This window comes from Zophobas morio, unplaced genomic scaffold (genome assembly GCF_036711695.1).
Source record: "Zophobas morio isolate AGI-343-1 ecotype UQ-CSIRO unplaced genomic scaffold, CSIRO_AGI_Zmor_V1 ptg000012l, whole genome shotgun sequence".
NCBI classification, from domain to species: Eukaryota; Metazoa; Arthropoda; class Insecta; order Coleoptera; family Tenebrionidae; genus Zophobas; species Zophobas morio.
This window is the reverse complement of record NW_026972117.1, coordinates 28,350,479-28,367,614: the sequence shown is the minus strand read 5'-3', so window position 1 is coordinate 28,367,614 and position 17,136 is coordinate 28,350,479. Positions and strand designations below refer to the sequence as shown.

The 17,136-nt window shown below is 35.2% G+C and overlaps 2 protein-coding genes across 3 annotated transcripts in view; one reads left to right on the top strand and one right to left on the bottom strand.

Moving 5' to 3' along the window:
* Positions 1 to 17,136, bottom strand: part of Cnga (Cyclic nucleotide-gated ion channel subunit A) — a 144,032-nt gene that overhangs the window by 44,495 nt on the left and 82,401 nt on the right. The gene's annotated exons all lie outside the window — the stretch shown is intronic.
* On the top strand, positions 12,502 to 13,834 carry LOC135127761 (uncharacterized). Its single transcript, XM_064054353.1, has 3 exons — positions 12,502 to 12,719; positions 12,774 to 13,060; positions 13,125 to 13,834. The coding sequence occupies exons 1-3, from the start codon at positions 12,703 to 12,705 to the stop codon at positions 13,832 to 13,834; spliced, it is 1,014 nt and encodes a 337-aa protein (XP_063910423.1). The 5' UTR covers positions 12,502 to 12,702.

The window sequence follows — 17,136 nt, the reverse complement described above, 5'->3', positions numbered from 1 at the left end:
CTGTGAAAAATGTTGGAAGGTGAACCATCATGTACCCCTCCTGAAATAAAAGAGACGGCACTACGCATGGAAGAACAGCTACTTCCAGAAAAATCAAAAAAACTGTACCTGAAGATATATTCAGAATTTAAGGATTGGTGCTTGGGAAAAAAAATTGGGACAACGTCTGAAAATGTGCTTATGGTATATTTCAACGAACAGGCCAAAACGAAAAAGGCATCCATATTATGGGCAACGTATTCAATGCTCAAATCCACAATTTCCCTAAAAGAAAACATTAGAATCGAAAATTACCCACGACTTATGTCATTTCTCAAGCGACAAAATGCAGGTTACAAACCTAAAAAATCTTTCGTGTTTTCGCAAGAAGAAATCACTCGATTTTTAACAGAAGCTCCTGATAAAGATTTTTTATCAAAAAAGGTATTTTTGCTTATAATTGTCATCAATATTTACAAACCATTTCATAGGTGATCTGTGTTATGGGAGTGGCTGGTGCTTGCCGCACTGATGAGTTATGTAATATGAAGATGAAAGACATTATAGTCAAGGAGGATATTATCATTGTGAATATACCAACCAGCAAAAATGGAGCGTCGCGAAAATTTGTTGTGATAGAACCTCTGTGGACTGAGATAATTCGAAAGTACACTTCAAAAAGACCTACCCCTGATATGCCAAAATTATTGATTGGTTTTCGTGGGGATAAACCTACAAGACAAAATATTGGTCACAATACAATCAGCAAAACTCCAAATACTATAGCGAAATTCCTTGGATTAAAAAACCCAGACCAGTACACAGGACACTCATTCCGTCGTACTTCCGCGACAATTTTGGCTGAAAAAGGCATAGACCTTTTATCGTTAAAGCGACACGGGGGATGGAAATCCTCCAGCGTAGCAGAAGGATACATCGACGACTCGATATCCAATAAGAAAAAAATCGCCGAAATGGTCCAAAGTTCATTTACGACACATTCACTCCCGCCAACTTCAGTTTCATTCCCGTCCACTTCCGTTTCATTCCCGTCCACTTCTGTTTCATTTCCGTCCACTTCCCGCGGTCCAGAGCACGAAATTCTTAACTCCACGATAGACATACCTGCAGCCAGTTTTTCCAATTCAAGTACAAATACAGGGACTGCTGGTATCAATATGACGTGCCACAATTGCAGCATCAACTATTATTTTAATAAGAATTAAATGTTTCCTTACTGTTAATATTGTTATAAGTTGTAATATTTCAGTTATTAAATTGTTTTAGTATCACTAATTTATCGTCAATTACACCGACAATAATCAATTCAGGGTTCGGAAATCATTCCAGGGCATAATTTAAAAGCAAATTTTCCAAAATGATCGTTTTCAGGTTATGTCGCATTTTTTCTGACAGTTGTGGAGAGTTGTCATATTAGGTGGCCAACTTCACGTTTACATTATTGACCAAGGTTCACAATTTTCCAAATTACAGACCTCTATATAGACAAGTCGACAATTAGCCATTGTAATGCTACTAGTGGAAAAACTATTTTTCCACTAGTAGCGCAGTACAAAACACAGATTTTAAAAAATTTTCCATTTATTAAAAGTAACATAACATCAACTGACATCCCTTAACTAGGTTCTGATGTTTTCCGTCAGTATGCTCCGACGTTTGAAAAATTGGTTTGTAATGTGGTTTGTAATTTCAAATTGTCATTTAATTCATGTTATTTTTTTTAGAAAATATGTCAAACAGTGAACTATGTACCCCTGCCGAGATGCTGTTATGATTGTTGCCACTTTTACATTCCACGTGAAAATACTTACTGTTAAAAATCTGGTTACTATTGGCCAATTTTCGTTTGTTAAGCATTATGTAACCTCAATTTTTATTATAGACCTTGGTCAATAATAACTTCATTTCCATTATTACCCTTGGTCAAATTTAATTATCATTATTGACTTTGGTAGAGAAAAGCGAGTTCACAACTTGCAAACAAGCATGATAATGATGCAGTTTTACGCCACTAGTGAAAAAAAGGTTTTACGGTACAACTGTTATTAACATTAGTAATGCATATTGTATATGCTACATAGCGCTTAGAATCATTTTTATTCGGTGAGTCGCAAAAAGTTTACGTTTTCTGTTTATGAAAATTAGAATTTTTCTTATATTCCTTTGGCCTGAACCTTTCAAGAACTTCATAGATAATATCATAAGATGAGATAATACACGATTCTACATATTTATAACATTTCTCTTATGCATCTAATATCTAATTTCTACACGTTTATTTTCTTCCGCGAGTTTAAAATAATTCCCATATAGTCCCTACACATGCAGTAATTTTGCACAAAGGCAGTCGCAATGCTAAAGTCTGCTGATGATACAAAGTCCCTGCATTAATACCAATGTAGTGACATTCAAATTAATATATCTCTGTAAAGTCAAATTTTAAGTAAGGCGCCAAAAAAAATCAAAATTTAAACATGCCTTTTAAAACCTTCAAACTACCGGGTGGGAAAAATTACACATCGTTTCGGGTGGGGTCCGCTTGGACCCCATGGCTTTATTTAGCCAAAATTAAAGAGTTAATCAAAAATTTTTAGCGAATCCAAATTGTTTATTAATTTTAAACACAACCAAGTTAAAAAAATTAGATAACAATATTAAATAAGCATTTTTCGTTACAGTTTTTTGTTCCAGGATTCCTAACATTCAACAGTACGAGTAGAATGTTCTCTGCAAACAAATCTTTTGCAGGAAATGCAAAAATTTCTTGATTTGTCCCTGCTACTTTGATAAGGTGCCATTGATAAAACAAAATTTAATTTTTTACAGTGATTACATTATCACACTGACACCGATACTGACACCTGCAAGTCTGTATCAAAACTGCAACGCCGTCTATAAACTAGTAAAGAATAAAACAATGGTTTCTGTAAGACTAAATTCTCAGAATAAGACCTGCAGGTGCAATAAAATATCCAAAATATAGACAAAAAAATGGCAACATAAAGAACAAGGTGGGGTCCATGCGGACCCCGAGAGACTAATTTTTTTTTTTTATATTTTTTGAATGCATAGTAAAAGGCCTTAATCGAAGCTACTAAAAATACCACTATCGTTAAAAAAGAAATAACGGAAAAAAGTAGGAAAATGTATCAATGGGGTCCATTTGGACCCCACCCGGTTGTTTGAAGGTTAAAGACAATGGTTCACGTATCAACTCCTGGGTTAGTGAAAATCTTTCAACCACGGATTTTAACGTAAGAAAGCCAGAAGATACCAGGTTTACAGATAAAGCCAGAAGATACCAGGTTTACAGATGATACAAAACAAGTACCTTAATTTAACTTTGTTTTCGTTTCCCACTAAAAATTCGTAGCCATATTGCCGCTTATGTTATTGGGGGATTTGCGAAGTTGGTGCACTTAAAAAAACCAAAAGCGTATTTTACTTAATCGTTAATGCCCTCGTAGTTTGCTTTATCGAAATTATAAGACCAATTAGTATTTGAACAAATACAGCTAGAGACAACTGGCCGTGCTGATGCCGGAAAAATGTCAATTATCAGTCTTTCAAGTTTTTTCACGTACGGTCACTACCAACACCGTACCGTCCAGTAAATACCTCAGGTGGGCACTGCATGTCGCCGTTCGATATCAGCCAGAGAAGGTACCGCACCACGATAAGCGATAAGAGTAGGTAATCACCGCCCGTCGTACTACCGCCGCCACGTGACTTCTTTCCGTCATACCATCCTCGTTTCAGCGTCGCCGCCTCCCCAGGAAACGCGGCAGTCTGATTCTGCGATAAGCCGCCGCAAGGAAGCCCACATGACGATCTTGACCGGGTTTTAATTTCTTTTAATTGCTGAAAATTTTTATTAGTTAATCAGACCACTGAAGAACTTTTTTTCCGGCCAAAGTACCCCAGGTGCTTCTCTTCCAGAAAGGAAGCTGGCGCCCGAGCAACCGCCGCTGTAGAAAGCGCGTGAAAGTGTCCTCTTCACCAAGTCCGCCAAGGTATAACAACAGCAGCACCAGTCGTCACAATCCCCATTAAGATATCGGCGAAACCCGAACCATCCCCTTCACCGATCCCCAGGTGTCATTGCAAAACATATTTTAAAGCAACATTTAGTATTCTTGAATCATAAACGAAACATTGAATACTAAGTAAAAACTGGCAGATCCAGTGTGTTAATGGAAATCACATAATAAATATGAAATCACAGCAGTATAGTGTTCTGCAGAAAAAAATGCACTTTATGAATAAACATTTTCATTTGCACATTTGCTAGATACTATTTAAATGGAAAATTTCGTCACAGTATGGAATTGTTCGACTCTTTTTACAGGTACGCAAATATATTTTGTCCTCATCATTGTGATGTCCCTAAGGTTCTATACTGTCAGACTAACAATACGCCTATTGACGGAACAGATAATTCGAATTAAAATACGCAATACTTTTTTCAGTAAAGCTAAAAAAGTTGAATAATAATGAAGTATGTGTGAGTTACGGGTAAAATGTATAATTTTTAATCGTAATTTTAATCGAGTTCATCGGACAACTGGCTACTTTCACGTTTCATGAACCCTAAAGTACGAAAAAATAAGTCTCTCGTTTCCGTCTGTCTGTTTGTCTGTCCGTCGTCTCTCCGGATTTTTATTAAACAGATAATTTCCTAAACTACTGCACCGATTGTTGTCAAATTTTATACGTACATTAGAAATAATGCTGCATGTTTGATTTGTATATCCGTGTTGAGTTTTTATCCTAGACATCTAGACTTTTGAAAAAAAAAATTGTATAACAACATTTTGTAATTTAACTTTGAAACTACAAAACCGAATTATCTAAAATTTTGCAAACGATTTACGGGTACCGTAAGCATGATAAATCGTTAATCAAAATTTATCCATTTTCCCCTACCAAAAAATTGTTGACCAATAAATTCTATTTAAGATATGCAATATATTATGATCCTACGCCTGTGGTTTAGCAATGCATTCATGGTAGTCTATTCTATTGATGACTTCAAGAACGGCTCACAAATGTTGATGACGTCATCACAAAATTTTGTTAGGACAAAACTCACTTGAAACATTCACATAGCATGTTTCTTTACCAGTACTTTAATAATTCACATATATCTTTATTTTAACTAATAGTTTTATAATTTTTTGAAGGTCTGTATTTCTTCGCCTGTCTTTTAGGAGTGAGGAAAGTTATGTTTAAACAGAATACTAAAATTTACCTAAAGCTTTATATCAATTTTTGCTTTCATTACACTGAAAAAGGCAGAAAAATCTGTGAATACCGGCAATGACATCGAATCTGTTACACAAAGGTTAAAATTTCGGAGGACGTATGTTTTTGGGTAGCCATATTTGTATGTATACGAACTGAACAATATTATTCTGAAAGTTACTAATATAACTTTAAATTAACTAATATTACGTTAAAAACGCATCAAACGCTTAAATTAATTGTGAGTATAGTTCGCTAATTTGTACCACTGAAGGTAGTTATCAATTATTATATTTGCGTTAGAAAATGCGTAATTGCTTTAGATTGTCACTGTAAACATGCTTGGTTTTAATGCTTCGCAACTGAAAATGAAAAACGGCGAGCTTATTTTTAAATAAACTGAGATATTTTTGTTGCCCCGAGAGCCTTCACCCATTTAATTCATTTTTAAAGCGTGGGTGGCATGTTTGAATTAAATATGAGGACGCAAACAAAAAATATATTACCTGAAACGAGGAGCCTAAATGTAAGCTAATCTTAGGTATGCACTTAACACTAATGCCAAACATTTACGCAAGTTCTGAATAAAATTGTACGTCTGAGAAGTTTCTATCTGCTCAGGGAGTGGATTAAGTAATAAATTGTGATTTTATGCAACTAAAAGTGGTTCTTTTGTAAACACGTTACAAGTGGAAAACTATAATTAACAACGACTTATTTTTAAATTGTAAAACGCTGAAAAGAAGAAAGTGAAAAACGTAATGACCCGACTAACGAGTTACTAACTGGCACAAAGTTTTAACCTTTCTCTTCACCACATTGTTCTAAAGTGAAATAACTACCCAAACTTTAATAGTTTTATCATAACATATAAACTCAAGTTAGATCGGTTTGAAGTCAAGGCGAAAAATTACCACATGAATGAGCACTCGTGGAAATCGAACTCGTTATAAACGGTAGGAGTTCATTCAAACCAGCACATTTTAGGTAATTATCGCGATGGGATCGAATGAGTTACAAATTACAACGGCTTAACGTTTTAAACCAATTTACGTCAACGCAGTTAAGGGTTTATTTTAGATTAAGTGTAAGTTATTAACTTTCAGTTTACGGTGTTCTAGTAATTTTCTTGATTTCAAAGTTAATGAGTACACCTTACTGCATAAATATACTTCAATATTAGCATGACGGCAAGTAAACAAAAATATAATTTAAAATAAATTTACATAATGCAACTGACTGTACCGATGAGACACAAATTAAATACATTGTAAGGGTGCTAATAATTACAGAAAAAATTTGTCCATTTCCCTGATAAAAAATTACCACTTGTTAAATTTAATTTTTAAGATTTATTTTATTTATATTTTATTCATTATTTTGAAAAACTGTGAGCGCGTTTAAATGTTCTAATTAACCCTTGACGATTTCTTCTGACATACTTGAATAAAGTTAGTAATCCAGATGTTAAAAGAAAAAATATATTAGCTTTTTAGAGTCAGTTATCTCGGAGTTGTCTTGGACATTGTTTCTTGGACAAAAACACCGAACAGTGATCATTTATACTTAACTTAAATCAAGATTAAGTAAGAAATATAAACGTTCCCGTAGTGCTAGATATTATTTTGTCCCCTGCAATTACGTTATTAATCGTTCTATTATAGCCAAGAACAATAAAAACAATGATAAAAAATGTATTGCTGCCCAACTTCCTTATCGAGTAAAGTGTCTTTTCCTGTTATAAAAGATCAAATTGAACGCATCTGTCAGGACAACTTAGCGTGTGGTGATGTTTTCGCAGATTCATTTCACAAACATTTTGTTCCCGTTGTAAATAACGTTAATATTTCTGTCACTCTTTCTCTCGCAATTATTGAGAGTGTATCTGACATTGTCTTTAATTCTGGGTATTGTGGAGGAATCTTTAAGTACAATAAACGCTTTTTCATCACGAGGTCTAGAACGAATTCATTTGTAAAGCTTTTGAGTAAAAGTTTAATTAAATATTCACAGACACTTTGCATATTCGTTTACGGGACAAAAAACGGTAAGAAATAGATCACCATTAGGTCTTTCATAAATAAGTACATAATACTTATCTGCTTAAACTTAGTTTATAAAAACCTTAAATATCTAGTTATTAGTTAACTTTGCCTGCTTATTAAATATCGTTGATTTACAATCAACAATCCAAATATCTTTTTGCAAAGTACGTAGATAACATTTACTTAGTTATCATTAAAGTTTATGTCTAAATCATATTCAATGTGATCTATGTGATATATCAATTCATTCGCTTCAACATTTTTGCCAGTTGGAAAGAAAGTAGGCCCTTTTACACGAAAATTAAAATCATATTTTACATAGGTATACCTTCCATAATGTTAAAAAGATCTATCAAGAAATAAAATAAATAAGTAGATCATATTTTTTAGTTGAATATGAAAACTTGAAACTAGAATATTTTTGTCACTCACTGATCAAATACTGTTTTAGCCCCTTCTTTCATTTCAGAATTTGCTAATAAGAAATATTGTAGCATGTAGATTTATTAACTGTACGGAATGTATCTCCATTTAAAGAATCTTTACCAGCAAGTTATGGTAATATTTTTGAAAAATTATTAACCCTCTTTTAATATTGCGCCGATACTCATTAGTTTACCTTTTATTCAAAATTTTTCTGTTCAATGATGAAACATAGCTAAATTCTTATCGATACAAGGTGATTGCGAAATACATGCAAAAAAAAAATGGGGAATAGCTCACAATATGATTATGTCACTGGGTAAAATTCACGGTCCTAAGTAGTAGCAGTGTCTAGAAAAAATTATTTGAAATTAAATGTAAATTGTTGTACGCGCCGCTGGACTGTTTTGTGACCTACATAATTACTACAATGAATGGAACAGAGCGAGTCGGATTAAGAACCGAAAAAGTGACTTTATCAGGCACTTTTTTAATCGCAACGTGAAAAACACGAAAAGGGCCAGTTAGCATCGAGCGGTCGGTGAAATCGGTTTATGGTGGAGTTTTCCCATGCAGATTGTGTCGATATGGTAATTGGTGCATCAGTGGTACAGCATCTCCGAGATCATGGTACCTTCAACCTCAAACTCACGATCGTGGCCGTGATAGGACAGAAAGAAGAAGTTGGATTTTCATAGCTTGTAGTGCATCCTGCATTAAAAGAATACGGCCACATCCATACCATGTTGACAAAGTACAGGGTTTGGAGCCCGCTGATTGTCCACGTTGTGTAACTCACTTTTTGTCCGATCAAACTCCACATGCTCGTCAACAAGTACGATTGCAAGAGACGGTTTTCGATAAATGTGTATCGGTTGGATGAAACAGTTAGTTTGTGAAAATCAACAGTGTCCAGAAATTATCGAAGAGCTTCAACAACAAGTGAAAGTGGCAGCCGCTACTCCGGTCTTTTTTTACCTATCAACAAACCTCTTGCGACGCTCTGACGCCTGTATGGCTAGTCAAGGACAACATTTTCAACATTTCTTATAAAAAGGTAGTAACAATTTAAGTTGCTCTTATTTTTGTTCCAATACACAATGCAAAATCGTTGTGGCAAGGACCAAACATCCGTCAGAATCAAAAGTTGATCATCATGAAGCATTACCAAAAAATTTTCGCACTGACCTTTAACGATGAATGAATAAATGAATGAACGAATGATAAGCAGCAAAAAGTCGGTTTTACTTTTAATTGAAACTGAAAGTGTTTAGGTCGTTTTTATTCGAACGTTTTTCCAACTCTGTTTACAAGGTGGCTCAATGCCTTCCTATCGAGGGTGGTTCATGGGGGTTTTGCCCCATTCGAGTTTTAATTTGTTTTTTCTATATTTCGACTCTACTAGGGTGGGGGATGCCGTGGTTAAAATATTTGCACTTATTTCGCAGTCACCCTGTATAACTATATTATTCTAAATAATTAATAGCTGATTGATTAAAATTTTCGGGCACTGTTCGACCTTCACAGGCAAGACTTGACCCAGTAATTAAAAAGCAGATAATAAGGTAAATATTATGACATTAATATCTTGCCTTCTAATCCAATTCTAGGTTGCGTTTATAAGGTAAGTTTTTAATTACCGTTTAGATGAACTCATTTTCTCTAAGAAACTGCCAAGAAATTATTCTTCTCGTTAATTTATTTCTAATTCATTTAATTCACCAACATCGTATAAGTGTAATAATTGCCTATAAAACTTGTAAATTAATTAACATTTTTTAATTCTTCAAAACTCTTTTTATCTATTATCTAGGATTTCTATTACTTTAACACCAAGTCATAAACAAACTACTGACGGTAGAATAAAAACTGTTCTAAAGTCATTTAAACAAAACTTCCCTCCCCCCAAAAACATATGTATGGACTGTTAACATACTGGAGAATAAATGTGCTATGCGTATGTTTTAAGTGAGTTTGTCGTAACAAAATTTTGTGATAAAGTCATTAACATTTTAGCAAGGACACATATAACGGGTGTTCAATTGAAAAAGTCATCAAGTTGGGGTTGTTTTTTTGATAGAATAAAACGTAGTGAAAAACGCATGTGTTTTATTAACACATACTGTTGTATATAATTGATATGTCGTATTGTCAACTGTCATCGATTAAATTTATTGCTTTACAATGTTTAGGAAAAATCAAGGTCAACTTGATGACTTTTTCAACCGAACCTCCGATATCGATGTGAATAACTTAAACCATGTGCGAGATTTCAGAGCATTCAGTAGTAAATGTTGGTAAAATTTGTTTGCGAAATCTGGATGTTTAGGGCAAAAACTTAAGCCGGATTCATAAAACACAAATACAGTGCTGTTTTATTTTATAATATTTAAATAGCATTTGCTATGCAACATTTTGAGATGACGTCATGAAAGTACTGGTGGGGATAACTAGACAAAATTTGGTTAGCCGTTTTCGATCTATGCGATATTTTTAACATACTTCTTGTAGTCGCTAAATTTTTAAATTAAAATTTCGCGCCATGAACTGTAACAACATCGGAAGGGTGATCGTGCGCGATGAGCTGCGACTCTCCCCTTCGTCCTCCAGCCGTCGTAGAAGTATGATGTGTCGTAAATATATTTTAATAATTATAAGTCTTTAGATACAAATCCTGCACGCCCTGTATAATTCCGCTACAGCCTCCTACAAATTCAGAAGTGGGATTCGTCAAGGAAGAAATTGGTTTTTGAGGAAATAAGGCGAACAGCGGGAAGATCGCCACGTGTTATTTAGAGGTTATGTTTATGGTTGAAAATGTCCACGTTGGGGGAGATTCCCGAGATTCGGGACAACATTAAGTCAGCATCCGTAAACGCTGTGAAGGCTCTGCACAAAATTGTGTTCGAAGAAGACGCAGGTAGGCAGAACCGAGGAAACTTAAGAAAATTCCCTGGGTTCAACTTCGGTGTGGATTCTGACGAATTTAAGGACAAAGTTGCGTATGTGGAGCAAAACATACCGTTGGCTGATTTAATTGCGGCGTGCAATGTTATAAAATTGGACTACTCCGGTGAGAAACCAACGCTTATACGGCGCATTTGTATGGCTTTATCAAATTTGGAGAATTTAATTGCGGAAAACGAGGCTGATGACGCTGACGAGGATGAACAATCCGACCTTGAGGATGAAGTGGAAGAGGAAGACCAACAGGCCCCCGTAGCAGCGCCCCAAAGGTTCATTTTAAGTTTTAGGGATGTTGAAGACTCGCTGCGCACATTTGATGGGAAGAGTTCTTATCCGGTTGAGAGGTGGATTCAAGACTTTGAAGAGACTGCCCTTTTATTTGGATGGGATGACTTGCAAAAATTGATCTTTGCAAAGAAATCACTAAGAGGTTTGGCTAAGATTTATGTTCAAAGTGAGACAAATATTAGCACATGGGGAAAGTTAAAGAAAAAACTTAAGAGTGAGTTCGGAAAGAAGATAAATAGTGCTAAGTTGCATCAAATATTAAGGGAACGAAGTTTACGAAAGGATGAGGATGTCCACGAGTATTTTTTAAGTATGAGGGAGTTGGCTAGTCGAGGAAATGTAGAGGTTGAGGCACTTATTCAGTACATCATAGATGGGATTAATGATTCATTAACCAATAAAGTTGTTTTATATGGTGCCAGTACCTTGCACGAGTTCAAAAAGAAATTGGAGATCTATGAAACCATTAGAACAAAGACCACCCCACCAGTGACAAAAGTAAATAGAAGTGTGATGCCAACAGGACAGCGAAGCACATCAGCTGAAGGAAACAAATCATCGCCAAGAAAGTGTTAGAGTGACAATCACAACAAAAAGGCCCATCACGTGGGTTGCGCAGTAAAGCAAGTTACGTTGGTCGAGTCTATTCGTAGCTCTCGAGGGATGGAAACATAAGGCAGTAGCGCCGTTAATTTATTTTACTTTTGTACTGTCTTCGTGTGTGGTGTCAGCGTCTCGTGTCTTTTTGCTATTTCCTTGCGTTTCCTCGTTCTTTTTGCTTGTTTGTTTTAAAAAATCTGTCTTTTTCAAGACAATTTTGCTCTGAGTTTTATTGTTCTTAGTAAGTACCTACTCATAAATAAAATAAATAACATCAGTGTGGCGGCACAATAAGACGTCGGTAAGCAGAGAAAGATAAGTGGCCACGGGGTCTAGTGGTTAGGATGCTTGCCCGGAGAGCGTGAGGCGTGGGGTTCGATTCCCACCGAGGCACAACATTTTTCTCTGCTCACCTACAAGCAGCACTTTTAATTTATGTTTATTTAAAGAAAATATCGTATTTTTTTTAATTTCATTTACAGTAGTAGAAATGTTTGCTTCGAAAACCGGCAAAGGCAGGCTCTTGCGATCACAGACTAGAGAAGTAATAGCTAGAGTGATTGATTTTATGAAAAGAGAAGCTGAGGAGGGAATTACTATTCCGATAGCAAATTTTAGAGAGAGAGTTATGGTAGCCACAGGAATATCTAAAAATACATTTGTCAGCATTTCTAAAGAAAACAAAGTCGTTAAATCTGGAGACAAAGCATCGTTTACAACGCCTAAAAAAACAAAGCCACAACCACGAGTTACAAATATTGACCAAAATTTCGAACAAACTATTCGAAACATGTTTTATAACTTTCACGTGGTCGAGAAAAGGCGACCAACAATGCCTGGTAACATAGTATCTAGTTAAAAAAAAAAAAAAAACCAGACAGAAGGTCAGTTATGTTATTTTATTTTTATATTTTTATTGCGCATGCTTTTGGTGCTTTGAAATATTTGCCTACAACAAGAAAAGTAATAATGGGTAGTTTTGATTTTTACTAACCAGTTAGGCATGTTCAACTAACCTTTTGCAATACATGTTTTGAAAAATTATTATTACTACTAATTTTTAGCTTTTTTACAAAAAATTAAAGAATCTGGTCTTCCATTCAATGGTAGTGAATCATCACTTAAAAGATTACTTATGCGTATGGGGTTTCAGTAAGTAATTTATTTCTTAATAAATACTTTATACAATAAAAATATATATTGAAGATGGAAAAAAACTAAGGATAATAAAAAAATTTTGATGGAAAGACACGACGTGCGATTGCTACGGATTGAGTATTTAAAAAAACTTATGCAGTATCGTGCTGAAGGCAGAAACATTGTATACACCGACGAAACTTATATTCATGCATCGCATACAACCCCCTATGAATGGACAGATGGTAGTGATAAATTAATTCGCAAACCAATTGCCAAAGGAAAACGACTCATTATTGTTCATGCAGGAAACGAATCTGGCTTTGTAACGAATGGACTCTTGATATTTACGTCTGGTAAATTTCTTGCTTGTCATATACTACTGGTATATTATTTAATATTTTTATTATGATTATATAGGAAGCAAGTCTGGAGACTACCATGATGAAATGAACTGGGAAAATTTTCAAACGTGGCTACAGAACCAATTAATCCCGAATCTTCAAGATAATTCAGTTTTGGTGGTAGATAACGCGTCTTATCACAATATTAGGGACATACAAGAACCAACGTCGGCTACAAGAAAAGCAAATATGCTTTTATGGTTAGAGGAAAAAGAAATTCCAGTAGATCCGAATCTTACTAAGCCAGAACTTTACCAAGTTATAAAAGAATATAAAAGTAAACATCGCGTGTATAAATTAGATTTATTAATGGCACAACACGGTCACCAAGTGTTAAGACTACCACCATATCACCCAGAACTGAATCCCATTGAGAAGATATGGGCAAATGTAAAAAACTGGGTTGCTGGGCAAAATACTACTTTTAAATTAAAAGATGTTGAAACTTTGGCAAGAAAACGTTTTGCAGAAATTACGCCAGATAATTGGGCGGCTATTTGTAGTCATGTGGCAAAGACCGAAGATGACTATATAATTAGAGAGAGAATGTTGGATGAGGCTTTAGAAGAATTTGAATTTATGGTTAACACAGGGTCCTCTGATGAAAGTTTTGGGGAAACTTCCGATGAAGAAGACTTTTATACATATTCCCAGCAACCTTCTACATCAAAAACACATACCGATGATTTGGGTGTGACACCTTTAGATGATGATGAGTACAACTGAGATTAAGTTTCTATTTAATTTTATTCTCTGTTTTTTTAAATTATTATTTAAGTATTTGGCCACTTTGTATTTAATGGTATTAAGAATTTTGTTTAATAAGTTCCTCAGAGCATTTATTATTTTAATGACCTTTTTGATACACGTCGGTTACGCCACTGGTAATGGATAGGCGCGCATCTTAAGCTCCGCCCATGTCACCTTTCGTTCTGACGGCCGCTCTACAACTGCAATTTAAGTGGGCACATAGCAGCGCACTGCCCAAGGCCAAGGAGGGAAAAGGGCTCCTGTTATAAATGTGGAATACTGGGACATTTTTCAAACAAATGTCCATCGAAACCTGAAGTAGGACGTTCCACCACTTTTACCAATACAGAGCGTCCAGGACCATCAACTCTGCTGATTGAGGAAGTGGCACCAGCAGACTGCAGCATAGCCGTGAAATTGGATCCTTGGATTTGTCCATGGGAGTTAAATGGCGTCTTAGATTCAGGTAGTCCTATATCATTAATTAAAGACAGTTTTGTGCCAGTAATATTTAGGAAGGCGTACAGTTCTTGTATTAGTTATTCTGGTATAAATTCGTCTGTGGTAGATATTTTAGGGTTATATGAGGGCACTGTTCATTTTAATTCTATTCAGTTAAGTACTTTATTTCATATTGTCAGTCCTGAGACAATGAGGGCCGATTTGGTTTTGGGAAGAAATTTCTTGTTTCAACCTAATTTAGAGGTTAAATTTAATAACCAGCAGGTAATTTTGAATAAAATATCTGACGAACCACCATTTTTCAAACCTTCTGGCTCAAATGAATTACTGTTAATAGATCCAGATATTTTTAAAACCCCAGATGAAAACTTTATTGTTAATCCTGATGTGGACCCAGTCATAAATTTTAAACTGCATGACATTTTAAACCAGCACCTAGTAGCTAAAGAACCAGATATTCCTGCAATAGATTTTGAAGCCCAAATTATTGTAAAGTCTGAGCATACCCCATTTCATTTCCAACCAAGGCGTTTGTCATTTTTTGAAAGGGACAAGTTACAAGTTATACTTGATGATTTACTCAAACAGGGCATAATTAGAGAGAGCAACTCCCCGTATGCTTCTCCAATTGTTTTAGTTAAGAAAAAGTCCGGTCAATTACGATTATGTCTAGATTTTAGGGAGTTGAATAAACTAGTTGTTAGGGATCGATATCCTTTACCTTTGATCGACGATCAGTTAGATAGTTTAAAGAATAAAAAGTTCTTCACTAAATTAGACCTACAAAGCGCCTTCCATCATGTCAAGTTAACTGATGATTCGACAAAGTACACAGCGTTTGTCACACCTATGGGGCAGTACGAATATCTAAGAATGCCTTTCGGATTTTGTAATAGTCCTTCAATTTTTATGAGGTATATAAACAAAATTTTTCGTAGTCTTTTGAGTCAAAACAAGATCTCAATCTTTCTAGATGATATTTTAATTGCCACAGAATCAATTGAGGACAACATTGATATTTTGCAAGAAGTGTTGGCATTAGTTAAATTAAATAAGTTGAAGTTAAGGCTGGACAAGTGTTGTTTTTTGATGACGACGATAAATTACTTGGGTTACCAAGTATCTGCCGAGGGTATCTCGCCATGTAATGATCATATTGAGTCTGTATTTAGATTTCCGACACCAAAAAATCACAAAGATGTTCAGAGCTTTTTGGGATTAGTTAGTTATTTTAGAAGGTTTGTTAGAAGCTTTTCGGAAATAGCAAAACCGTTGACTGACTTAACAAGAAAAAATGTTGCATTTAATTTTGGTCAAGCTGAATTAGAATCCTTTGAAAGATTAAAAAATTCTCTAGTCTCCTGTCCATTACTAGCGATTTATTCACCAACAGCTGAAACTGAATTGCATTGCGATGCTAGTTCATTAGGCTATGGAGCAATATTGTTGCAAAAACAGCATGATCAAAAATTTCATCCTATTGCATTTTTCAGTAAACGCGCAACAACTCCCGAAAGTAAATATCACAGTTTTGAGTTAGAATGTTTATCTATTATTTATGCACTAAAACGATTTCATACGTATTTACATGGGATCAAGTTCAAAATAGTCACAGATTGTGATAGCCTTCGTTTAACGTTGTCAAAAAAAGATTTAAATCCTAGAATCGCCCGTTGGGCATTATGGTTACAAAATTACGACTATACCGTTGAACACCGTAATTCTGACCGGATGAAACACGTAGATGCCCTAAGTCGTAATCATATTTTAATACTTGAAGATAATACCCTTGAAACGACATTATCTCTTCAACAAATGCAGGACGGTAACATAATCAAAATTAGGAATTTGTTGGAAGAGCGAGAACACAAGAAATTTGAATTAAGAAACGGGTTAGTGTATTTTAAGGGATCTAACAAGCTACTATTTTATGTACCTCAAGCGATGGAGTATCAAGTTATTAGGATGTACCATGATGAGTTTGGTCATGTGGGGAGGGACAAGGTAGTCGAATTAATTACACGGTTTTACTGTTTTCCGAAGTTGAGGGATAAAGTTAAAAATTATATTTCCCATTGCTTAAAATGTATCGCGTACTCTCCTAACTCCGGGAAAAAGAAGGCTATCTTCATTCTATACCCAAAGGAAATATTCCGTTCGATACAATACACATTGACCATTATGGCCCTTTGGAAAAAACGCCAAGAGGTTACAAATATATTTTTGAAGTTGAAGATGGGTTCACTAAGTTTGTGAAGCTCTATCCCTGTAAAACGACTAATGTTAATGAAGTCATCAAACACTTAAATCACTACTTCGATTGTTATAGTAAGCCAATGCGGGTTGTCTCCGATAGAGGGTCTTGTTTTACTTCTGTTTCTTTAGCCGACTTTTTTCAAATAAATTCAGTGGAACACATTCAAATCGCTTCCGGGGCTCCAAGGGCAAATGGTCAAATGGAGAGATGTAATCGTGACATCACTCCTATCCTTGCAAAGATTACCCCATCCTTAAATAAATGGGATACAAAACTGCCCGATGTAGAATTTGCCATTAACAACACTGTTAATCGCAGTACGAAGGAAACCCCAAGTAAGTTATTGTTCGGACGAAATCAACGCGGCCCAGTTGATGACGCTTTAAGTCATTTCTTAAGTAATGAATTTGATGTGCGGTCTGACATTAATATGCTCCGAGCCAATGCCTCTCAGAACATACAAGTTAGCCAAAGTTACAATAAAGAACTTTATGATAAAAAGAGGAAACCTGCTCGACGGTATAAAGTTCATGACTTTGTTATGATTTCAAACACAGAT

Bases quoted from the DNA above. Each gene is read 5' to 3' on its own strand.
- LOC135127761 (XM_064054353.1), top strand. The intron at 13,061-13,124 runs GTAAATTTCTTG...ATGATTATATAG, and splicing joins ACTCTTGATATTTACGTCTG to GAAGCAAGTCTGGAGACTAC.